Source organism: Rosa chinensis, chromosome 6 (assembly GCF_002994745.2).
Source record: "Rosa chinensis cultivar Old Blush chromosome 6, RchiOBHm-V2, whole genome shotgun sequence".
NCBI classification, from domain to species: Eukaryota; Viridiplantae; Streptophyta; class Magnoliopsida; order Rosales; family Rosaceae; genus Rosa; species Rosa chinensis.
In genome coordinates, this window is record NC_037093.1 from 16,408,423 (window position 1) to 16,433,092 (window position 24,670).

Sequence of the window (24,670 nt, forward strand, 5' to 3'; positions counted from 1 at the left end):
CATTTTGTAGCTTGAACCCATTCCTTCAAAGAGTCCATCCCTTCTCATCCCTCCAAGATTCTATCAAGAAGAGAAAGGGGGTGAAGGAGGTGAGAACCAAAGCCTCTTCCATCTGGAGGGCACAACACGGGCCGGGTCCAGAAGGAAGGAAACAGAGGAGGAAAGACGAACCTCAATTTGGCTTCCCTCCCTTCCCCGATTTGCTCCGCGTGTAAGGATTATGATGAAGATGACTCGCATGATCGTGGATCCCACACTCGGAGCCCCCTCGCGTTTCTAAACCAATCTGAAGCCTGGCATTGTTGTTGCAGAATTTCAGAAGGCCGAAACAAGGGGTTGCCTAAGATTACGCCATAAGGCCTAATCCAGGCTTAAGATTACACCATAAAGCCTAAAAATTTAGAGGCTAAAGGTCATTTCATGAGGGGAAGATTTGTGAAGAAGGAGAAAGAGAAGCAAGGACTGAAAGCCCATTTCTTGAATGTTTCAGAAAATTTGTTGTGAGTATTCCTTGCCCAAAATACACCTATTTAAAGGGACTTCAGGAAAAGCCCCACCCTTGGATGGATGGTTAAAGAGTCAAACCGATGTCAGTAAATCGAGATTAGTGATTCCAAATCTCGGGAAATAAAGGGACTAGTAGCATGTGAGGAGCGGTTTTTGAGGAGTTAGCTATTATTAGAGGATTAATAGCATGTAAGGAAACCGAACTGTTTTCGAGGAGGTAACTGTTCTTTTCACAAGATTATTTTTCACGACCGTTGTTTTTCAACGAGTGATTAATGCCTTAAATCTCGGAAAAGAAGGGATTAGCAGCATGTGAGAAGACCGACCGGTTTATGAGGGGGCCTACAAAGTTTGGCCTGCAAAGCTCAATTTCAAACAAAGTTCCTCCACGTGGCGTTTCGCCTCAATAGCACCAGCTTTGGCCTGAGTGGCCCGATCTCTGATACGGGCCAGGTTGCGGCCCATTTCTTCAGAAGCAGCCAAAGGTTCATCGAGTTGAGCTTCTTCTGCAACAATCGCATTCTCAACAAAGGCTAAATGGGCTTGGAGGTCCTCGATCTGAAGTTTGAAGTTGGACCTTTGGATTTGTAGTTCCCGTAGGCGGATGGATCATTCATTTAAAATATCACGGGAGATGTCCATTTCTTGAGAGACATTATTCAAAGCCTCTTGAGCGTCGTGAGCTTGAGTGTTCGCGGCTGATTGACGTCGGCGGGCCATATCAAGTTCATTCAGCAGAGAGTCGATAGCACTAAATTGACACAGAGTCAAAACCTTCTCCTGGCGAAGATACCTTAGAGCTTCCAAGACTCGCGGGAGGATGTCAGTCTCCAATACCTGAGGACCCAGATGTTCGTGAAGTACCATCTTAGCCTCATCCACAGCAGAAGGAGGAGTTACCTCTAACACCCTCATCAATCTCTTGAATCTGGTAGGAGGAGGAGGCGGTAGAGGAGCCACAGGATCACGAACCACCAATGCAAAAGGGTGGACAGCTTCCTCAGTTTCTTCATCTTCAACAAGTTGGTCTGTCCCTTCAGCCTCAGGGGAATCTGGAAACTCAACTAGCGGCTCACCATGGGCAAGTGGAGCAGATTCAAGCACAGAGCCCTCAGCTTCGACGGTTGTCTCATTTGTTTGCGAGACTTGGGGGGCACCACCACCGTTAGTATCATTTTCCATCTCTGGGGCGACTGTCCTGTCGATAAGACCAGCAGGATTTGCAGCCACCTCCTCGGTACAAACAGAATCCTAGTTAGGTTCAGAAATGTCAGAGAGCAGGGTTGGATCTAAAGGGAAATGGAAAGTAATGGCCAAACAGTGGCTTACCTCTCGAGCTGTCGGGTCGATATCTGGTACGTGGTCACCAAGAGGAAGAGGCCCCGCCTCATTCACCTCTTGAACCTCTAGTGCCGAGAGAATCTCTGTCGTCATCAGTTCCTCATAAGCGGCAGAAGTTTCAGAGTGGCTTTCCACGCTTTCATTCTCTGAGGAGTCGTCATCAGAGATCGTTATTAGAACGGTAGGACCTTGCAGATGCTCTGTAGTGGGAGATGGGAGAGGTGCCACAGGGTTAGTTGATGCTTGAACTAGCGAGATAAATGGCTCTTCTGCAGTGGCTGAGGGTCCAGCTTCGCTCAGGCGAGAGGGATCAGTGGTCCTTTGACGGACCTGTCAAAAGATACATAGTAAAAATCCTGCCCAGATTTTAAAATTTAAATAGGATAAGACGGGGCCGGAGTTTACCAATCGCATTCCCAGAGGTTCGTCATCTTCAAAACTCTCTTCGACGGATTGAGACCTATCGCGTTTGCAAGCAAAGACAGCAGTGGCCTGTACGAGAAAAGGGTCATAACTCAAAAGGGGAGAAGCACCAAATATACAAGTTTGGGATCGTTCTTAACCAAATTACCTCAGCAGGATCTTCGTCATGCGAAGACTCTCCCTCAGGATCTTCGTCATATAATTTCGATCTGACCGTTGGATCGTCGTTTAATTTTGTTTATGAGTTGTGGGCTAAGTTATGATCATGTTTGATTAGGTGATTGACGGTCTTCCTTGGTGAGTGGTTTTGGTGTGTATTGTGAAATTGAAGACGCAGCGGGATTAGAGGTGAGTAAACCTCACGTGTTTCATTTTACGAATCGAGTACTTTTAATAATTTTATTTTGTCGAAATTGTGTGAAAATATTTATGGAATAAATATTTGTTTTAAATCATATGGACTTGATCAACTACGGTCCATAGGTAAGTAAAATGATTTTAATTATTCAAAATGAATTTCACGATTTTTGTGCTTGATTTATAGTTGGTATTAGTGATTATCCCTGAGCGGATGATTACGTATATATATATTTACGTGTATATATATATATGGAATGGTGTGACATTGAGGTGTGTGTGGAATTACGATAACTTGGTTATGATATGATATTGTCTTAGAAATTTGCCATGATTATTTATGATAATGTTAACCGATAAATGTGTGTGATAATTATGTTGACCTTCTGAGTTGATTTGAGGGTAGAAATGTAATACCCCGAAAATTCATATTATTTTCCGATGACATTTTGGAAATGATTTCGTGGCCATGGGCGAAAGTACGAAGCTTAGAAGAGTTGTGAAATTAGTTCGATCGATTTTATTTCGAAAACGTATGTGATTTAGGGGGTCTCAAAAAGTGACTTTTTATACGTACCGAATTTGGGAAAATTTTCTTCATGAAAGTTGTAGAGCTCGTCGATACGATCGCGTGTATATGTGGAACGCAATATTCGGAGTTCATATGAATAAGTTATGAATATTTGAAATTTGGGAATTTTCTATAAATAGGGAAAAATTCTGATTATTTCATTAAGGACGGAAAAGTTTCGAAATTGCTAAACAGTCCCCCAAAACTCTCCGTTCTCTCTCTTCGGTTTCTCTTCAGAACCCTCGGGTTCCGACCAACCCGACCCGGATCCATCTCCCTCCTCCGGCGTCCTCCGGCCACGACCCGGCCCTCTCCGCACTCAGACCAAGCCGCCCGGTTGCCTGGTGAAGTCTCCTCGCCCCGCCGTCGCCCCCAGAGCTGGATCGGAGGAGCCTCAGCCGTGCGAAACCCGACCCGGCCGGAAAACCACTTTTCCGGCGATTCATGGGCCGATCCTCCCCACTTTCGTGATCTCCTCTTCCTGCTGATCATTCCTATACTCCCCTTTCATGACGATTTGGAGTGAATAGCTCTAGATCAAGCGTTGAAGATTGAAGGGCTGTGATTGAATCTGGAATCTGATCGTGTGGCTGAGATTAATCCAAACTTCAAAGCTTGATCTAGGACGATCTAGGTCGAACCAGACTTAGCTCCAGGTATGAAAGTTGATCACCCTTTCATTTTGAAGAAGTTTGTAGTTGACGACTTTTGCATCGGAGGTGGTTGACCCGCCGTTGACCGCCGCCGTTGACCCGCCGCTTGTGGCGGCGCGTCCAGCCTTATTTTAGTGTTCTGTTTTCAGTTTATTCATCTATGCATCAATACGAGCGTTTTGATATATTATAAGGAGTTTTTCCCCTCAGACAGGTCAAAACTTTCATGAACCGGACAGAATGATACCCAATCTTTCAAAGTGACCAAAATGGTACCTGAACTTTCAAAATGTGGCCAAATGGATACCTCCGTTAAATTTTCGTCACTTTACCGTTAGTATAGCCCATGTGCCGCGCATGTGACTGAAAATTAAGGTAAAAAGACCATAATACCCCTAAATTTATGATCTGATATATTTCCACCCTCTCTCATAGTCTACCTCTAATTTTCCCTCCAAATATTCCCGCCAAACATATATCTTTTTTTTTTTTTTTTCTCTTCTTCTTCCCTTTTTCTTGAAAATAATCATGTGCCTATTTTCTATACAACTGAACATATCATTTGAGATGACCTCTGCAATTTCTTAGAAGAAAACAACTTCAAATTATGTACAGAAAAAGGAAATATAATTTCAGTAATGATGCCATACCTGGATTGCTCCTTAGCAATTCTTTCCTGTACGATGCAAGCTTATTGTATAGAAAATAGGTACATGATTATTCTCAGGAAAAAGGGAAGAAGAAGAGAAAAAAAAAAAAGATATATGTTTGGCGAGAATATTTGGAGGGAAAATTAGAGGTAGACTATGAGAGAGGGTGGAAATATATCAGATCATAAATTTAGGGGTATTATGGTCTTTTTACCTTAATTTTCAGTCACATGCGCGGCACATGGGCTATACTAACGGTAAAGTGACGAAAATTTAACGGAGGTATCCATTTGGCCACATTTTGAAAGTTCAGGTACCATTTTGGTCACTTTGAAAGATTGGGTATCATTCTGTCCGGTTCATGAAAGTTTTGACCTGTCTGAGAGGAAAAACTCTATTATAAGGTTATTTTAGAAAAAGTTGATAAATAGTGGATTTACGTTTTTACGTTTATCTTCGGTTTACGATCTGTGAAGATCAGACCATCGGTTTTACTTCAAATTTTAATATGTTGATCGTATGACTGTCCCGGTGACTTTGTGAGCTCACGGGCGAATATCCGACCGTTGGATCTTCGTATAATTGTGAAATAGTGATTCGGAAGGCGATTCATGAGAATCCGACCGTCGGATTTTCATGAAATTTTGTGGAGATGTTTATAAGGACAATTCAGGAAGATCCGACCGTTGGATCTTTGTGATAATTTTGGAGGATGATCCTAAGGGCGATCCGCGAGGATCCTACCGTTGGATCATCATATAATTTCGATCCGACCGTTGGATCACCTTTATTTTCGAAGCCGACCGTTGGATGGTCTTTATTTTCGAATCCGACCGTTGGATCGCCGTTATTTTTGAATCCGACAGTTGGATCACCTTTATTTTCAAATCCGACCGTTGGATCGTCTTTATTTTCGAATCCGACCGTTGGATCGTCTTTATTTTTGAATCTGACCGTTGGATCGTCGTTTAATTTTGTTTATGAGTTGTGGGCTAAGTTATGATCACGTTTGATTAGGTGATTGACAGTCTTCCTTGGTGAGCGGTTTGGCGTGTATTGTGAAATTGAAGACGCAGCGGGATTAGAGGTGAGTAAACCTCACGTGGTTCATATTACGAACCGAGTACCTTTAATTAATTTATTTTGTCGTAATTGTGTGAAAAATTATTTATGAAATAAATATTTGTTTTAAATCATATGGACTTGATCAATTACGGTCCATAGGTAAGTAAAATGATTTTAATTATACAAAATGAATTTCCTGTTTTTCTTGTATGAATTATAGTTGATATTAGTGATTATCCCTGAGTGGATGATTACGTATATATATATTTACGTGGATATATATATGGAATGGTGTGACATTGAGGTGTGTGTGGAATTACAATAACTTGGTTATGATAATGTTAACCGATAAATGTGTGTGCTAATCATGTTGATCTTCTGAGTTGATTAGAGGGTAGAATTGTAGTGCTCTGAGGACAGGGAGAGTCCGAAGAACGCCGGTTAAATAATAACCGAGATGTAGTGCTCTGAGGACGGGAGAGTCCGAAGAACGCCGGTTAAATAATAACCGAGGTGACAGATAACGATGTTGTTAGAAATCTAACGTGTTATTAGTGTTGGGTCCAAACAGTTGGGATGGACCAAAGTGGTGATATTGTGGTTAGAAGAGTGTGGAAAAGTATTCGTTGTGGATTTTCTGTGTTTTGTTTGATGTTTCATCACAAATGTTTTGATTGTTGATTGTTACTTGAGTTAAAATAAATATGTTATAAAATCAACATTCCCTTCTTGTTTACTCATACGGGCTGTCATGGCTTACCGGGTTTGGTGTTGTTGCAATCCCGGTACACTATTCAAATTGTGTAGCGGGTAGTCCTGCAGGTCAGGAGGATCATGGCGGAGATCATGCGGATTAGAGTAATTGTTTTTAGTTTTACAGCCTTGTAAATTGTGAGGTGAGTGATGCTCAAGTGGAGCTTTACAAATTTACTTTGTATAAGTGAGTTGTATTAATTAATTTGAGATTTGAAATTTGAGTGGCGTGTATTGTAGTTGTTATTCATGTTTCGGATTTTGAATTAGTTATTCAAAATTCGGGGCATGACAAGAAATGTAGTGCTCTGAGGACAGGGAGAGTCCGAAGAACGCCGGTTAAATAATAACCGAGATGTAGTGCTCTGAGGACAGGGGAAAAGTCCGAAGACCGCCGGTTAAATATTAACCGAGATGTATATCGTTTATTTAAACCTTGGCTGAGGTGACAGGTAACGATGTAGTTAGAACTCTAACGTAGGGTCAAGTTGGACCAAAGTGGTGCTATGTGGGTTGGGTGTCTGTAGGACCAGTGTGGTGTATTGTGATATGAGGATTGTGGAAATGTATTTCTTGTGGTTTTCTATGAGTGGTTTAACGTCTCTTGCAGACATAATACTGTTGAATTTTTACTTGAGTTTAAAAGAAATATAATTTAAAATCAACAGTTCCTTCTTATTTACTCATACGGGCTGTCATGGCTTACCGGGTTTGGTGTTGTTGCAATCTCGGTACACTATTCAAATTGTGTAGCGGGTAGTCCTGCAGGTCAGGAGGATCATGGCGGAGATCGTGCAGATTAGAGTAATTGTTTTTAGTTTTACAGCCTTGTAAATTGTGAGGTGAGTGATGCTCAAGTGGAGCTTTACAAATTTACTTTGTATAAGTGAGTTGTATTAATTAATTTGAGATTTGAAATTTGAGTGGCGTGTATTGTAGTTGTTATTCATGTTTCGGATTTTGAATTAGTTATTCAAAATTCGGGGCGTGACAGCTTACCTTTATATCCTCTGTTAATGCTATAGATCAGTGATGTTGCCACTTGACTGAGGTTTGTACAATAATTATTCTAGATGTGTATATTCGTGTAAACTTTTTTTTAACTCGGCTTTTGACTATTTAATGAGGGAATAACAGGTTGTGAAGAACAGACAGAGACATCCCCAATACAAAAAGGAAAGTTCGATTGATTTTTAATCTATAATAAAACAACTAATTTTAATACTTAGGTATTATGTCATTGCAAATTAATGACCAGTCCTTTGCCAACAAAAATGAGTTCTTGGATAGAAAAGTATAAAGAAATTACCTACTAAGAAAATTCCTCCCAAGAAAAGCAAGATAGGAGTCAAGAGAAGAAATTAGAGCCCACCTCATCATCTTCCTTCTTTGCCATCTGAACCAAATTTTGAAGCTGCTTCTAACAACTCAAACCCTCGAAGCTGCAATTTAAATGTCTTTTTAGTCAGATGACTAGTTAATCAACATAGGATGAATTTAGGAACAGCGATGGAGCACATACTTGCTGTTTCTGACCCGTAATATTGAGCTCATCCAAAATGTAATTTCTTGCTTTCAGGTTTTGACACAATGATTTGTAATCATCAGTCAAATGATGCTCAGCTGCCCAGTCCTCCAAGGCCTTTCTGCCAGGAACAACCACAGCAACAAGAAATGACTCAAAGCCGTTCCCATAAACCCATATCTGCCGACCAGATGAAAGGTAAGATGTAAAGATATCCAGCTGTAACTTCTGATAACATGAAAGAAGGGTAGAGGACACTACCACAAAATTCAAATGTTGTAGCACAAAGACGAACACAAACTAATTTATTCTAGAATACAGAAGTTAGTGACATACCGATGTGATAAGGGGCCATTGCAAGTATTTGCTTTCAATGCTTTCCATAGCAACATATTCACCTTGAGACAGTTTAAATACTTCCATTTTGCTGTCTGTAACTTTCATTGCTCCATTAGGCTGCCATCCTCCTATATCACCTGTGATCCATCCACTCCAAATGAATCATCAACAAAAATTTTGAAGGCGCCCACTTGAAAAGAAACCAAACGATTGAGCATCAACCAAAAAAGTACTTCATTTCTAGTATTGTAGACATTTACCTGTACGGAACCACCCATCAATGAGGACTTCTTCAGTTAGATCTTGCGCTTGTGGTAACCAGAAGACATGGTTTTTCCTCCTAGGAAAATCTCTCCACATGGCACACATCCCAGTTCTGGGACTGACTCAAGCCGCGCTTCAATAGTTGTCAGGGGGGCACCAACAGTTCCAATCATAGGATAAACATTGCCAAGGGACGTAAAACACCCAACACAGCTTTCAGTAAGCCTACACGATTTAACAAACTGATGAAATGTAGTTCTCTCCGTTTCATATATATCTGTTTCTGATGTCTTGTGGTAGCTGATTTAGAAACTTGAGGTCATTTGAATGAGTACAAAAAAAGCATTCATACTGACATCTCATAGGTCAAACACATATACCATGAATACTTAACCTTGTACAATTTTCTTGATCTTCACTATGATTTAACTGATTCAAGTATAATATGTATCTATTCATTATGTTATGCAGTCAACCATACCATATCCTTCTGATAAATTCCTCCACATGCCTGGGCAAAGGTGCAGCACCAGACAACATTATACGAACTTGTCCTCCTAGCTCTTGTTTTATCTACCGCAAATTAATAACACAGTTTGTTAAAATGTAATGCATAAGATAGAAGTAATGCATTGTTCGAATGTAAAACCAGATATTTCAAGAATAGAAAGGTGAAGGAATAATAACTGACCTTGTCAAAAACAAGCTTGTCCAAGAGAGGTGCCGCTTTTGCTTTTGTTAGGCCCTTCTGCAGATTTGCCAACTTGCTGCCATATAAACGTTAGCCATGTATTGGTAATACTTCAACAAAGTTGCTTTGATAAAAATATAAACTATAAAATAAATCTGCAAATAAGCACCTTTCACATGATGATTTTACTCAAAATTGTATTAGTACCCTTAGTTTAATTAGTTGGTAGAAAATCTGTAATTTGATGGCCAACCACAAAGATTTCAGCATAATTTGATCTAATATGGGATCCAACTTCTGCCAATATGAAAATATAAATTTCCCCGAGTGGAGGGTTACAGTACAACCCCCAACTTTAATCAATCTGATAAAATTAAGATATGTGGAAGATGCAGTTTGAACCCATTATCAGTTACCACTAACATCACCAAATAGAAAGCAACCAATTGGTCTAACAAGCTTCAAGCAGAATGCCGTCCTCACATGTTTTCTTGGCAAAAGCAACAAATCCTGAAGAATAAACTATAAGTGCTTGCTAAATTGGATTGTATCCACATGATTTAAATTTTTTTCTTAGAAAACCTAGCATTTTAAACAGGCAGAGCATATATGTATGGAAACAGATTAAGGATGGCAAATTTCATTTGAGAATGAAAAAATAATTTCATATTGATAATGTTACAAAATTCAAAACGAAAATAGTCTTTTATTGGCCTTTTCAGTAACAAAACTACTAAGTCTCCATGACCAAAAATGTTCCTTGCTTATTTGCCTCTTACACAAAAATGAGGTACATTTATGCTTTAAAACTGTGCAATAGACCAAACATAGGTACAGACCTGTTGAAAATCCATCACCAAATTGCACCCCAAACAACTCATGCCAAGTTACAGGAGCTATTCTGCCTCTTGTTTTTTTTTTTTTTTTTTTGAAACGAAACAGCTTTTTTTGAATAAACAAAAAGCGAATTACAAGGAGTCTGCTTTAAAGATCTAAAGAGGGCAGCTAGGGCTATAGGCTTAGCATCTCGCCTATTAATACTAAATGAAAGCTTAAGGGCTTATACGTAGCTGCTTGCTATTTCAAATTAATAGTAATGCAAAAGGAATAGTAAATATGCAGCTATAGGCATTCTGAAGCAAATCTGCAACTGCTGGAGATTGAGCAGAATTAATTATGTGCAAATGGAAGAAGAAGATCACGAAAAAGAATAGTGAGAAGAGGTATTGGGGTGTCATTGTTTTACTGTTGATGTGTTTGTGGATTGATTTAGTAAGAGAGAGTAAGGAACTAAGGTGGAGAAGTTGAGCATAAGGTGAAGAAGGGGGAGGGTATATAACTATATATTAGTGCATAGTTAGGTGAAAGGGAGTCATTTTAAGATGGAAAGACCATGTTATCCAGAACAGAGTAGCGTGACTCTTTCTTGGCAAGTAAGAGGAATAGAGAGGTAGGGAGTTTTGCTTGGCAGGGCAGGAAAAATAGAAGGGTATGTGAATGAAGTCAGTGGGGTATGAGTGGGAGAATGATGGTTATGATTCTAAGTGCATTGCTTATTGTTTGGTGCAAACTTTACAGAACAAGGCTTGTATTTCCTGTCCTCATAATATAGGCAGTTACAGTACGACCAATTTCTGCCATACTTTGATTTTATGAGACCCTCTGATATAACATCTCAACAGAAAAGAAATTATGCCTAACTACCATAAGATTTCAAAGTTAACTGTAAATTTCAGATAATCCCCATGTAAATCAATCAAAATCATATGGATGTGCTTAATATCGTATTTAGAAATTCGTCCATATCAGAATGAAATGGGGCTGTGACCATTAACTCTACAATTATCCAATTACACATGACAACATACAACAAAACATAGCAAAATTATTTGGAAAACAAAAATTGGTAATCAAATAATCACCTTATATAGAATGTATGCTTATCGGGTTGAGCATGACTATGATTTGAAGCTAATTGTGGCTGCGGCGGCAGAGGTTGAAAATCCCGAGGTGGATTTTTCTGCTGAGATAGCATGGTAGGAAGATTGTAATGGAAGATTGTAAAACGAAAATGGGGGGAAAACCCAGTAGAAGGAAAGCTCGTATTCTAAGCTGGTTAGATACAAAATTACTCTGATTATGAGTATGCGAACAAAACAGCAATGAAATATGACTCGATACGTAAAAATGAAATATGAAATATACCTTGGGATAAAAATGAAATATGAAATATACCTTGGGATGGAGAGCTCTACAATCTCCATAACCAGGTGAGTAAAAATCCACTACAACCAATCTATCACCAGCATTATGCAAAGAATCAATGAGTTCTTAGCAGAATGGATCTGCACCATGTTCAGTTTTAGGGCTTTCTCCCACCATTTCATAACTTAATTTGCTTACACAGATCGATGCTTGTGCCTGAAACCCTATACATATCCAAAATTTCATGGTTTGCACAGCGAAATTGCAACTGCCTTAGAATTCAAAAGAGCAATACTTTTTTTCCCAAATAAGAAATCCACCAGACTTTGACATCCCAGGATTTTGTATTTTATGTGAATATCTGATACAGGTGTTATTACAGCAACACAGTAGGCCAGACCTGTATAAATGCAGGAGGTTTAGACATCCTGTAATACCCCGAAAAATCCAAATTAAATTCCGGGGATTTTTAGTAATGATTTCGTGGTCATGGGAGAAAGTACGAAGCTTTGAGGGGTTGTGAAATTAGTTCGAACGATTTTATTTCGAAAACGTGCGTTATTTAGAGCACGCGAAAATCGACTTTTTATACGTACGGAATTTGAGAAAACTTCCTTCATGAAAGTTGTAGAGCTAGTCGATACGATCTCGTGCATATGCGGAACGCAAAAATCGGAGTTCATATGAATTAATTATGATTTTTTGAAAAAGTTTCCAGTTTGGTATAAAGCTTCCTTTTTTGGAAATTTTCCAAAAATATTTTTCAGTTTCCGGTTTTGGAAACCTTCGTTCCTCCCTTTTCCCCCCGACCGGAAATCGCTGCAATTTTTCCACCGGCCATATCTTCCTCCTCCGGCCACCAATCCTCACCAGACTTCTTCCATTGGCTTCGCCTGGTCCTTGCCCACCCTTCTCTGGCAGCCTTGCACGGCGGAAAGGCCTGCAGCGGCGGCGGGGAGCTTAAACCGATTTGAGTTCGATTTGAGTCAACGCCGGTTTTCTCCTAGCTCCGGCCGCCAAAACTTCCGATCCTTAGCTCTATGAACTCCCCTAAACCTGCTTATCATCATCCCAGAAGGATCACACCTGGAGTGATCGGTTTCACGTTCGTCGGAGCTCGACCGGTTTTCGATCGGAAACCAAAACCTTTCGATCGTGATATCTCGAGCTGTAGTGCATCTTTTTGATTGATTCTTGAAACATTTAGTTTACCTTGATGTTATTAACAACTCTCCAGAAGGAATCGAGGTCTGAAATTGAAGTTTTTACGTCGAAAATAAGCTCGCCGGTTTCTGCGTTCTTCGCCTGATTCTGAAAAAATTCCGGCCACCTCGACTGTTTTAGGTAATTTCGACCCCTTCCGGTCATTTTCAGACTTCATGCTAGTTAGGAAAGTGGTTGGGCTTGATGAGACGAAGCGGAACAGCATGTCTCCGACACCATTGGCGGTGGTCGGCGGCGGCTCTGTCCAAACTCCGGCGGCCCTTTTCCGGCCACCTCCGGGGGTCAAAAATGTGTTTTCTTTACATTTTTAGATTCTATGTTTCAATACGATCGTTTGCATATATAATTCATAATTTTTGGATATCGTATGATTTAGTTATGAATTTTTACGGTTTTGATCAATTTCGATTGTTCGATTAATGATCTGTGAAGATCGGACCGTCCGATGGACTTGTATTTTTGATATGTTGATCGTATGACTGTCCTGATGACTTTGTGTGGTCACGGGCGAAGATCCGACCATTGGATCTTCGTATAATTGCTAAATAGTGATTCAAAGTGCGATTCGTGAGAATCCGACCGTCGGATTTTCATGAAACTTTGTGGAGATGTTTGTAAGGAAGATTCAGGAAGATCCGACCGTTGGATCTTTGTGATAATTTTGGAGGATGATCCTAAGGGCGATCCGTGAGGATCCGACCGTTGGATCATCATATAATTTCGATCTGACCGTTGGATCGTCGTTTAATTTTGTTTATGAGTTGTGGGCTAAGTTATGATCATGTTTGATTAGGTGATTGACGGTCTTCCTTGGTGAGCGGTTTTGGTGTGTATTGTGAAATTGAAGACGCAGCGGGATTAGAGGTGAGTAAACCTCACGTGGTTCATATTACGAACCGAGTACATTTAATTACTTTATTTTGTCGTAATTGTGTGAAAATATTTATGGAATAAATATTTGTTTTTAATCACATGGACTTGATCAGCTACGGTCCATAGGTAAGTAAAATGATTTTAATTATACAAAATGAATTTCACGATTTTTATGCTTGAATTATAGTTGGTATTAGTGATTATCCCTGAGCGAATGATTACGTATATATATAATTACGTGATTATATATGGAATGGTATGACATTGAGGTGTGTGTGGAATTGCGATAACTTGGTTATGATATGATATTGTCTTTGAAATTGCCATGATTATTTATGATAATGCTAACCGCTAAATGTGTGTGATAATCATGTTGACCTTCTGAGTTGATTAGAGGGTAGAATTGTAGTGCTCTGAGGACAGGGAGAGTCCGAAGACTGCCGGTTAAATAATAACCGAGATGTAGTGCTCTGAGGACAGGGAGAGTCCGAAGACCGCCGGTTAAATAATAACCGAGATGTAGTGCTCTGAGGACAGGGAGAGTCCGAAGACCGCCGGTTAAATAATAACCGAGATGTAGTGCTCTGAGGACAGGGGAAAGTCCGAAGAACGCTGGTTAAATAATAACCGAGATGTAGTGCTCTGAGGACAGGGGAAAGTCCGAAGATCGCCGGTTAAATAATAACCGAGGTGACAGGAAACGATGTGGTTAGAACTCTAACGTGTTGTTGGTGTTGGGTCCAAACAGTTGGGATGGACCAAAGTGGTGGTATTGTGGTTAGAGAATTGTGGAAATGTATTCGTTGGGGATTTTCCGTGTTTTGTTTTTATGTTTCCTTGCAGATGTTGAGATTGTTGGTTGTTTACTTCAGTTAAAAAGAAATATGATTAAAATCAACAGTTCTTTCTTGTTTACTCATACGAGCTGTAAAGCTTACCGGGTTTGGTGTTGTTGCAATCCCGGTACACTATTCAAATTGTGTAGCGGGTAATCCTACAGGTCAGGTGAATCGAGAAGGTGATCAGGCTGCTTTGAGTAGTGGGATTGGAGTTACAGCTTTATTGTGAGGTTGTTATGCTCATTGAGCTTACATTTAAATTTGGAGAGAGTGTGTTGTAATATTAAACTCTTGAGGATTTGGTTTTTGTATTAGTGAGTGAGGCGAGGTGTGTTTATCTCTGAGAAAAAAATTCAGAACGTTTATTTGATTAAGTTGTTTATTTCATGTTTCGGATTTGAATTTATTATTCAAAATTCGGGGCGTGACACATCCTTTGTTCAAAGGCCTTGGAGTCCCACTTTATTGAAAACTCCAATGCTATGTCAACTGAACCTTCTTCTCCAATGTGGGAGGCTTTGAAGCTATGTTCTCAACAAACAATCATTCAGGAATTCAGTTAGTCAGTTTCAAAGCAGTTAGGGATTCATAAAATTCCATCAAGTGCAGTTCAATAAATAATTACCTTTTGATCCACATAATAATCCAGAATTCACTTATCTCACTTGAAATAGTGGCCTAATGTCACAAAACTCTGGTAAATCAGAAAACCTAGATGCAGTAACCATTAGTGATGCAACAGCTTCCTTAGATTCCTCAGGGCATTCCCTGCAATGACAATAAGGGAGCAAATTAAGTAAACATTATGATGAGTTAACCTGTCCTTCTTTTAACTCATTAATGAAAGAAAGGTTTCAAACAAAAAAAATTCATTTCCTTTAGCAGAAACTCAAACCACCTATCTGATGTACATTATTACATGATTCCGTCTGGTCAACAGAAAAACTGTAGTAATGACAGAATCATCTAAAGTTTCAAATACTCATGGCGTGAATATCTCTACACCAGAACCTAATCAAACTTCCTCCAATGAGTCTTTGCATCTAGTACAAATTTACATGTCATATACTAAAATCAATCAACCATGTGAAACCTGACATTTAGATAATCTAGCTAGTAAACTGAAGTAATGCTATATTGCATCAGCAGCATAATCTGACACTAAGATTAGCAATCCAGGAAACCAAACTAATTAAGCGAAAGTAAGGGCTTTTATTCTTTCTCGCCAACATTTCTAAGGCCCATAATTAAGCGAATGTATATATTAGCAGTTCAATCCGAAATCAAAAGCGCAGCTGCATATTAATAGAGTAGTAGCATACCTTTGGATGAGGAAATAAATTCAGAAAACGATGCTATATAATCAGAAAATAGAAAGACCTTGAAAGTGGCTATCGGACGAGAAAACGTCTACAAGTTCATCAATGAGTTTAGTGAAGTAGATAAGTGCACTAGATCAAGCTTCTAAATTACAAATTTAATATTCCTTTCACTGATGCAATTTTGCACTTATTAGTTACATGGAATTGGGCATGGTAAACTTGTTCAACTCTATCCACACATATGGAGAATGCCAACTAAGAGTTGATATTACAAACCAATCTTGAAACTCCAAAGATATCAAAGAAAGGGAGAATTTGAAAAACCTGTATCCATCACACTGGTCCATAGACAATGCCATGCTGCATCAGTAATTACAGCTTTTCGTTCTCCAGTTGTGCATCAGTAGATAATTCTTTGCAGTCAGTCCTCTGTTTGGGACGATAATTGTCCCAGAAGTCCTGGAATAGCATTGTTGTTCAGACGATAATTGTCACATATTATCTCTGAAATGAGGAAATTTTCACAAAAGGAAACGATACCACAGCACCGATTAGCTTATAGAAACGTCATTAGCTTAGAAATTTTCACGCATTTTTAAGTTCATCATGAGAAAGTTCACTGGTGAGGTTCTCTGCACGGATTAGCTTCATAGAAACTACTTCATTGGGTGGCATTACAAGGTGGACACCACAGCTTTTTATGGAGGACTCAAATTGATAAATAATGACTTGACACGTAAAAGGTGGCAATGGACGCATATAACCAAATCGCCACATTTCAAGGAAGGGAACATAGTGCAGCCACACATGATCCCACTCTCCTGAATGAACACGTTCATAGTAGGGAACTGAAACACGTACTTCATTGATGTGAATATAGACCGTAAAACCAGTCCAAGGATCTTGCAGGTTTTGATCAAAAGCAACATAGAGAGCCAATCCTGCGTTGTCCCATTTGAAATTTGCAAGTGTTTCGATATAAAATTCAAACCGTCGATGCCCCATGAAATCCATTTGACAGCTGAACCACTTTGGAACCTCGCTTCTTGGAACTGGAAATGTAATTGTGAATTTGGATTGCTGAGAAGATAGGAGTCGAGAGAAGAGATCGGCGTGCACTTCATCATCATCATCCTTGTTTGCCATCTCAACCAAATTTTGACAGAGTCTCCAGCAATTAGTCAAGTCCATCTTCTCAATCATTTGTGATTCTTTACGCTCCAAAATGTTTGACAACTTTGAAATTCTTTCCAATGATACGCAATCGCTCACATTCAACTCGCGAATCCTTGGTGGAAGCTCTGGAATTTCTACGAGCCTCGTGCAGCCTCTCAAATTGAGTTTCCCCAAGTTGACAAATTTGTTGATGATGCATTCGGGAAGAATAACAATGGGGCTTCCTGATAAATCAAGGTAATCTAAAGTGGATGCACAATCAAGGGATGCGAGGAAATCAATATTAGACAAATTTCATTGAGTCACATGGAATTGATTTAGCCAAGGAAGCGCCGAATTGAATTCAGTGTCTAGCTCTGGCTCCAATGAACTGCCTTCATAACTTACGAGTCACAATTCTGGCTCTGGCTCTGGCGCCGAATTGTATTTTTCTTTTCGATAAAGAGTCACGGTATTTGGGAAGCACTTCATACTCCACCTTATTTGGGAATCTTACGAGTTTTGGGCACTTCAGCAAATAAACTCCCTCCAACTTCTGCAATTCATAAATGCCGCAAAATAAACTCTCTGAGGTTTCGACAACCAGATAACACCAACAGTTCAAGGTTAATTAGATATCCAATGGATGAAGGCAATGCTTTGATGGCAGTGTTGGATAGACTCATGGATGTCATGTATTTCATCTCTCCCTCAATTTCAGGGAAACTCTCCAGCCTTGTGCAGTAGTCGAGATTAATGGATCGGAGGGATCTCCAGTTGACTTCTCCTGGTAGCCTCACAAGGTTAGAGCATCTTTCAAGATTCAGGTCAACAAGCTTTTTGAGGGATCCAACCGAACGGTGAACCTTCTTTAAACTTTTACAATAGCTTAGATTCAGGAACTCTAAGTTTGGGCTTCCAGACAGGTTTGGGCTTTGTGCTAGGAATTTACATCCACTCAGATTTAAGAATTTCAGATTTTCCATACTCTGTCATACCAAAGAAGAAGAAGAAATCAAATGGAAAATTAGTAAGGTGTAAAGATTTTAATAACGTAAACTCCTGAAAATTTATAATTACCTTGAATTCTTCTCCGAAACGTGAGATGCGGCTGCAAGACATATTAAGTTGAACCAAATTCTTCATATTAAAATCGGAGGGCAAAGATTGTACCAGATAGTTACGCCAATCAAGTAACCGCAAGTTTTTCGGATAATAATCAACATTTCCACAAAACCTTCCATTGACGTTTATAAAATTTTTAAGATTTCTCATCTCTTTGAAGCATTCAGGACTCAAGCATATCACATATGCTATAGGCATCTTTATCATTATACCTTCAATTTTACTTGTTCCCTAGTATGAAAAAGGCAATCGTATTAGCAAAATGAGTACTTATATAATAAAATGCAAGTTTTTTGAGTTTTATTCTTTCTTTAAGAATTCGACAAAAAAACATATAATACATATTACCCGGATATTAGTTGACGAATTGGAATAAACTACACACATAGAGAATCACACTAACTTGACTCCATGTATATATGTAAATCTGAGCATATAGGAACTACATACCGTGTTTTCTGTTAGAACCTCCTGCACATCCTTGTGATGCCACAATCTGCTTCGCTCACCGACCTCTGTAGACTCTTGCTGAACTATATCTTTTCCCATCTCTTCTAGCAAATCATGCATGGAAATCTTACCATAACAATCAACATATATGAGAGCCTTTTCTTCAAGAACTTCAATAATATGCGTGGGGTTGTTGCGGTCACAACCATCTAGTATCTGTATCACATCATTTGTCTTCCAACCTTTGAAGAAACAAGCAATGTCGAGGAAAACTTCTTTCACTACTTTTTCTAGTCCATCAAAACTGACTTTGAGAATATCTTGAATGCCTTCAGGAAGATTTCTTCTAAAACCATCTAGCATAGCTTGCCATTTATGTACCGGTCTACCACATAGATGTGAACCCAAAACTACCAAGGCCAATGGAAGGCCTTGAGCATATCTAACAATAGTGCTAACTAAGTGCTGCTCATTGTCATCTAAAATTCTCTTATTCTTGAAGGCAATTGAACTAAAGAGCTTACAACCCTCGTGATGATCTAGTTCCCTGGCTTTGTATATAGGATTGACATCGTGAACAAACAAACGCTTATCTCTTGTTGTTATTATAACTCTACTGCCACAACCAAACCAATCAGGTGCTCCGGCTAATGCGTCTAACTGGTCCGATTTATTCACATCATCAAGAATTAACAGCATCCTTCTATTTCTCAACCTTTCACGCAACAAATTGATTCCTTCATCAACATTGATTACTTTCAGTTCTTTGCCCCCTAGAATCTTTGAAAGAATAATGTTTTGTAGGTTGACTAGACCTTCATGTGGCACGGAACGTTCTCTAACATTTGCCAAAAAGCAACTATCTTCAAACTCATGGACAATTGTATTGTAAACAGCTTTAGCAATTGTTGTCTTCCCTATTCCACCACTTCCCCATATCCATACCATGCGTATATCACTTCTCCCAACATCTAAGAGTTCAAGCATGCCTTGTACACGAGATTCTATCCCGACTGGAAACTTTGCCACATTCAAAGGGGTATGTTTTATTACTTGTGCAGAAATCTCTTTAATGATTCTATCAATAAATTTAGATTCATATTCATGCCTGTCATGTTAAAATCAAATGAAACATTTAATAAAAATAAAACCTTGCTAGCTACTTCGAAAAAGAGCATAGTATTGTATAATAATCACACACCACTAAAAAAACAGACAAATTTGCTATAAGTAAGATTAAGTGCATAATGTACCCGCCCGGGAAATGCCACCCAGATAAATTTGCTGCTTCTGAAAGAGCTTCTCTCCATCTTAACACCTTGTTCTTGTCATCTTCGAATCGGTGCTCATGCTCTGCAAGTGCCTTACTAAATGTGCCTTTTTGGTGTCTTACGTCCGAGGGATCCACTTTGTAAAAGATTGGCCAAACCATTTGTTTCTTTGATCTTCTACATCCAAGGATATGAACCAGTTCATCCAAACACCACTTTGAGGATGCATAGTTTTCAGAGAACACAATGAGAGAGTGCTTTGATCCTTCAATGGCTCGGAGAAGTGCTTCTGATATTTCCTCTCCTCTTGGAAGATCATCATCATCTATGAAAGTGTTGATCCCCCTTTGAACCAAATTTCTGTGCAAATGACCTGTAAAATTGTAGCGTGTATCCTCGCCTCTGAAACTCAGAAACACATCGTGTGTGTATGAACGGGTGGAAAAAGGAACAGAAGATAATGAGGAAGAAGCTCCCAATTGGGTGGCCATCGAATCTAGCTTTTAGTTTGATTTCACGCTAAGCTCGCTGATGGAATTAAGGAGCAGAAGAAGAAGAGGAAAAGAAAAGGAGCACAGCTCAAAAATAGGTACACTGCTTGATCATAGTTTCCTGGTAGCTTCGATCAACGTCAATGTGAAGTCAAGGGCGTGTAAGATGGTATGGAGAAGAAGTAAAGGTAAAGTGGCCAAAGCAGGAACACATTGCATGTGTATGAACGGGTGGAAAAAGCAGGAACAATTGTTGTTTGATTGCTGGTGAAATGAAGAAGGGGCAGAAGAGGACAAGTCTCTCGGTGCACAGAGTTTTTCGTGTAAGATGAAGCGAAACTACGTGCCCAAGAAAAGAAGAAAAGGTAAAGGTAGAGGACCGATCAGTCCAGTCACCACCGAAAGAGCATCTTATAATGAGTTTGGTTGATATGTAGATGCAATTGCCAGTTTGTCACCGCCACTGGCTCTTGATTTAGTGGTAAAACTGTAAAAGAATGAAGAAAGAAAAGCACACCCTGTAAGGTTGTCTAGACTCTAGAGTGCATGACAACCACAAGTGAGATAGGTTTATTGAGAGTTTGGTAAAATGAGAGCCGAAACTTTTGTATATCAACCGGTGAAAGCAACTGCCATTGACTTCAAGCATTGTTTCTTGGACTGAATGAGAAAACCACACTAATTTCATCATCAGACCATCATTTTAATTTGGAGACATGACACAAGTACTTTTTTTATTATTATTATTTCTAAATCTAATTTTAGTTCAGTGAGTATTTAAAAATACTTACTCAGTTATCGATTCTTAAATTAAAAAATTAACTTTATTGTTAATTACTTATGCCATACTTTCAGACAGTTTAGTTCACTGCCTGTTGGGTAAATCCCAGCTAGATAATCTTTACTTTGTTGTAAACTATTATGGCTATATCATGTAAATTGTTGTATATTAGAAGATGCTTTCCTAGTTTTAGGGGATCCATGTTTTAGGGAGGACTTTAAGGGTCCTTGTTTTATGGAGGACTTTAGGCTATATGTTCCTTGTCTTCCACTATATATGTAGTCCATTTCTCATACATGGAAGATGAAGAAAACAGAAAATACCACTCTCCCTCTCTGCATCAAAACTCTCTCTCTCTCTCTCTCTCTCTCTCTCTCAAGTTCTTTGAAGCAAAGCTCTCTCCATTTTCTGAAACACTTTCACTTTCATTTTACAACACGTTATCAGCACGAATAGCTCTAGGATTTGGATTGCAGATTGACAAGGGAAGAGGTGAATAATTCTTAGGTTGCAGAGAAAAGGCAGTTCATCATTCAATCAACTTCACTCTACCAGCTCTACAATCAAGTAGGTTTTTCCAAACAAAAAACCTATTTTGCTGTTTCATTTTACCTTCTGATCTCTGTGTTCCAGTATTTATTTAAAATAGTAATTCAACTCCAAAATTCACCAAATTTTGTATGCTGGAGCCCTTATATGTTTAGTGCATCTCTGTAAATTTTCGTATTTTTCTGGGTAGTTTTGCTTAGTGTTTCAGTTCGTCTTTCGACTGTTGTTCAGTATGAACTGCAGTCACGATTTATGACTTTTGTTGAAGCATCTAGTTTAACTTAATCCTCTATGAGAGACACTTATTTCTCTTGCACTATAATTGGCATAATTGAATGAGTAAAAGGGAAAATCAATAGCTTTTATTTTAGCTATCAATTCTTTTATATTGTGACAAATATCTATATATACTTGTTTGGACTTTGTGATAATGATACATCTTCCCTTCATTATTTATTATAATAATGTTTTGTGGTGTTACCTGCTCATATTAAATTTAAATATTTTACCCACTTAAATTCTTTGCATTAGAATATATATGTGCGGAATGCAAGTACTTAACGAACCGGAAGTTCACACATAAACATTGAACCGGAAGTTCACACATAAACATTGAACCAAAAGTTCATACATAAATATTGAACCAGAAGTTCACATGTATCGAACCTGTAGTTTCGACAACACTGAAAGATTATGAACCTTTCCAAGTAGGCTCATCCAATTAGATGCGATGTCTAGGTAAGATTCAATGAGGCTGTGTACTTAAGCGAGTCTCGCTCCACCTAAACCTCATCTTCTTACCTGGTGGTATTCAATTGGAATTACCGAAAGGACTAAGTAATAACTTTTCATTCCTTGGCAGACCAGCTTGAGCCCAGCAGGCCCATTTTCCTTCCGCAAGACCGAGCAGCCCAACAGGCCTCACACACTATTTGACTAGTGCATGAAAGCCTGGGTCATGAGCTCGCAGCTAAGCCCCGTACGTATGCTTTATTATCAAGCCCACTCTTTCTTTGGTCCAGTAGAACCAAATAAAAGGAAAAATGATTTGATTCTATTGAGATTTGAACCCAGACAACGTCCATGTCATTATGGCTATTGTAAATAAATTCACCATATTTTATATGTGTAATTAATTGCCAGAAGCATTTATTCACATAATTGTGTGATAATTAATATGTTATTTTACTAGCATGCAATTAATATCTCAATTGATTTGTGATTTCCATTTATTCAAATTTGTGAGATATTATTTCAATTTGCTCTATTTAATATTATTGTGTTACTTGTCTAAATTTTCACATTAGAATATATGTGTAGAAAATGCAGGTACCTAACGAACCAGTAGTTCTAAATGAACCAGTAGTTCATACACATATCTAACCTGTAGTTTCGATAATGCCATTTAAGAAACTTGAAGTTTCCTTCATAAATTCACCACACATGATAAAATCAGTAGATTTTACATGTTTAATCCGACTTTCCATACCATGTTATAGAACCTAAAATTCCTATTAGTTGCTTATGGACGATATTACCCAAAGCATTAAGATTATTTGTTCATTTCCTGTAAGAAATGCCAAATCTCAACAAACTTGACTTTGTTGCTTTGGAGGTTTCTGGAAGAAACTATCTAAAGTGGACTCAAGATGTGATAATTCATCTAACTGCAAAGAAGATGAGATCAATAATCAATGTTGACAATGTCGCCAGAGAGGCTTTTAAGGCGAGTGCCATAATTTTCATAAAGAAACATATAGAGAAAGCACTCCAAACTGAGTATCCGATCAAGAGGATGCACAAACTCTTTGGGTCGCTCTGGAAGAGAGCTTTAACCATCAAATGACCACTTTCTTGCCTGAAGCAAGATATGATTAGCAGAAGGGAAAATAACCCACATGACCGTCAGTCAGGTGGCCAAGGCCCAAGAGGCCAAGGAGCACGTAATCCAGCTCCACATGGCCAAGGCCCATGTAGTGAGAATTGTGATGCCCTAACTCAGCAAGCCCAAGTTGAAAGGAACACTAGTCTGGCTCGTCGCCACCAAAATTAGCATGATCTTTGTCATCGATGTGGAGGAATTGACTACTGGTCCCGCACCTGTTGTGCGATAGCCGAAGCAGTAGATGAGTATTACGCCAGTCGCGGAACTCGAAATACCAACTTTGTTTAAGGGTCATTTTCTATATAAACCACACTAGAGATCATGGATTTTCAGGCAAGTACTATACATACCGAGGATTAGAAACTCGAAGACATGGGTATGATTGGCCCCATGTGCCATATCTAATGAATAGTGTTTCAATCTTCGGATTTTGGTGATTTATGTTTTTCGATACTTTGGATTAAATGTGGTTTTGTTCGAATATATTTAATTCAATAAATTTATTTATACATGTGATCCATTGAATTAAATAAATGAATAGGCATATTCAGTGGGGAAGTTTGTTGTCTGGCTAACAGTGCTATTACGCACACCATACTCCGAGATCGGATATGTTTCAAACTTATTGCCTATGCATACCTCTGTGACAACCGTATCAGGCCGATCCAACCTGATAGAGGGCTATGGCAAAGCCCACTTTATGTTGTCCAATGGTACTGAATTTACCATTAATGAGACCTTATATTCTCCATGTTCCAGAAGAACGTTATTGAGTATTAAGGATATTCGAACCAACGGTTATCACATTGAAACCCCTGAGAAAAATGAGTGGCTTTGCATAACCTCTGAGTGTGCGGCCAGAAGCGTACATTGGAGAAATTGAAATTTGTTAGCTAGAAGCTAACTAATTCGAGAACTACTTGCTATGGCATGACCATTTGGAACACCCAGGTCAAAGTATGATGCATCACATCCTCAACTTATCACATGGGCATCCCCTTCTGAATAAGGGTCTTGTGTTTAGTAACACATTACGCCAAACTTGCTCGTTAGGAATGTTAAACTCTAGATCATCGTGTGCAAAGACTAGTTTATAGACACACCATTTTTCTGCACAGAATGCAAGGAAAATTTGTGGACCTATCCAACGACCATGCATACCATTTAAATATTTCATGGTTTTGGTTGATGTATCGACAAAGTGATCACATGTTACACTATTGTCCACAAGAAAACGCTGCTTTTGCTAAACTCTCACCCAGATCATGAAATTGAGGGTTTACCACTCAGATTATCCCATAAAGTCTATAAGACTTGATAATACCGGAGAGTTTACATTGAAGTCTTTCGATGATTATTGT

General features: G+C 39.0%; 3 protein-coding genes and 3 long non-coding RNA genes across 8 annotated transcripts; 3 read left to right on the forward strand and 3 right to left on the reverse strand.

Annotated features, from left to right (window-relative positions):
* Positions 1-3,382: 3,382 nt before the first annotated feature.
* LOC121049897 lies at positions 3,383-6,466 on the forward strand. Its single transcript, XR_005801587.1, has 3 exons — positions 3,383-3,855; positions 5,520-5,589; positions 6,375-6,466. It is a non-coding gene; the product is annotated as an uncharacterized LOC121049897 (long non-coding RNA).
* Positions 6,467-7,622: 1,156 nt separating this feature from the next.
* LOC112171901 (long chain acyl-CoA synthetase 2-like) lies at positions 7,623-11,543 on the reverse strand. 3 transcript variants are annotated; one of them, XM_040508244.1, is made up of 8 exons: positions 11,375-11,543; positions 11,062-11,159; positions 9,140-9,215; positions 8,930-9,021; positions 8,445-8,673; positions 8,182-8,321; positions 7,843-8,025; positions 7,623-7,762 (listed from the first exon to the last, which is right to left on the reverse strand). In XM_040508244.1, exons 5-8 carry the CDS (start codon positions 8,551-8,553, stop codon positions 7,697-7,699), a joined length of 498 nt encoding a protein of 165 aa, XP_040364178.1. In that variant the 5' UTR covers positions 8,554-8,673; positions 8,930-9,021; positions 9,140-9,215; positions 11,062-11,159; positions 11,375-11,543; the 3' UTR covers positions 7,623-7,696. The 3 variants fall into 3 exon arrangements, with proteins under 3 accessions (XP_040364178.1, XP_040364177.1, XP_024164801.1); XM_040508243.1 differs by having other exon boundaries at positions 11,062-11,162; XM_024309033.2 differs by lacking the exons at positions 11,062-11,159; positions 11,375-11,543 and having other exon boundaries at positions 9,140-9,553.
* Positions 11,544-12,094: 551 nt separating this feature from the next.
* LOC112171936 lies at positions 12,095-14,705 on the forward strand. Its single transcript, XR_002925186.2, has 3 exons — positions 12,095-12,688; positions 13,362-13,432; positions 14,427-14,705. It is a non-coding gene; the product is annotated as an uncharacterized LOC112171936 (long non-coding RNA).
* A 2,615-nt stretch (positions 14,706-17,320) lies between these two features.
* On the reverse strand, positions 17,321-17,907 carry LOC121049961 (disease resistance protein RPV1-like). The gene is made up of 2 exons (XM_040508459.1): positions 17,838-17,907; positions 17,321-17,746 (listed from the first exon to the last, which is right to left on the reverse strand). The coding sequence occupies exons 1-2, from the start codon at positions 17,901-17,903 to the stop codon at positions 17,321-17,323; spliced, it is 492 nt and encodes a 163-aa protein (XP_040364393.1). The 5' UTR covers positions 17,904-17,907.
* Positions 17,908-18,471: 564 nt separating this feature from the next.
* On the reverse strand, positions 18,472-20,106 carry LOC112170929 (disease resistance protein RPV1-like; the record flags this gene model as incomplete). The annotated part of the gene is made up of 3 exons (XM_040508460.1): positions 18,472-18,488; positions 18,575-19,440; positions 19,586-20,106. Coding segments are annotated over 3 exons (1,404 nt in total), but the record flags the coding sequence as incomplete, so codon positions are not given.
* Positions 20,107-21,183: 1,077 nt separating this feature from the next.
* LOC112171926 lies at positions 21,184-22,652 on the forward strand. Its single transcript, XR_002925177.2, has 2 exons — positions 21,184-22,162; positions 22,287-22,652. It is a non-coding gene; the product is annotated as an uncharacterized LOC112171926 (long non-coding RNA).
* The last annotated feature ends 2,018 nt before the right edge of the window (positions 22,653-24,670 follow it).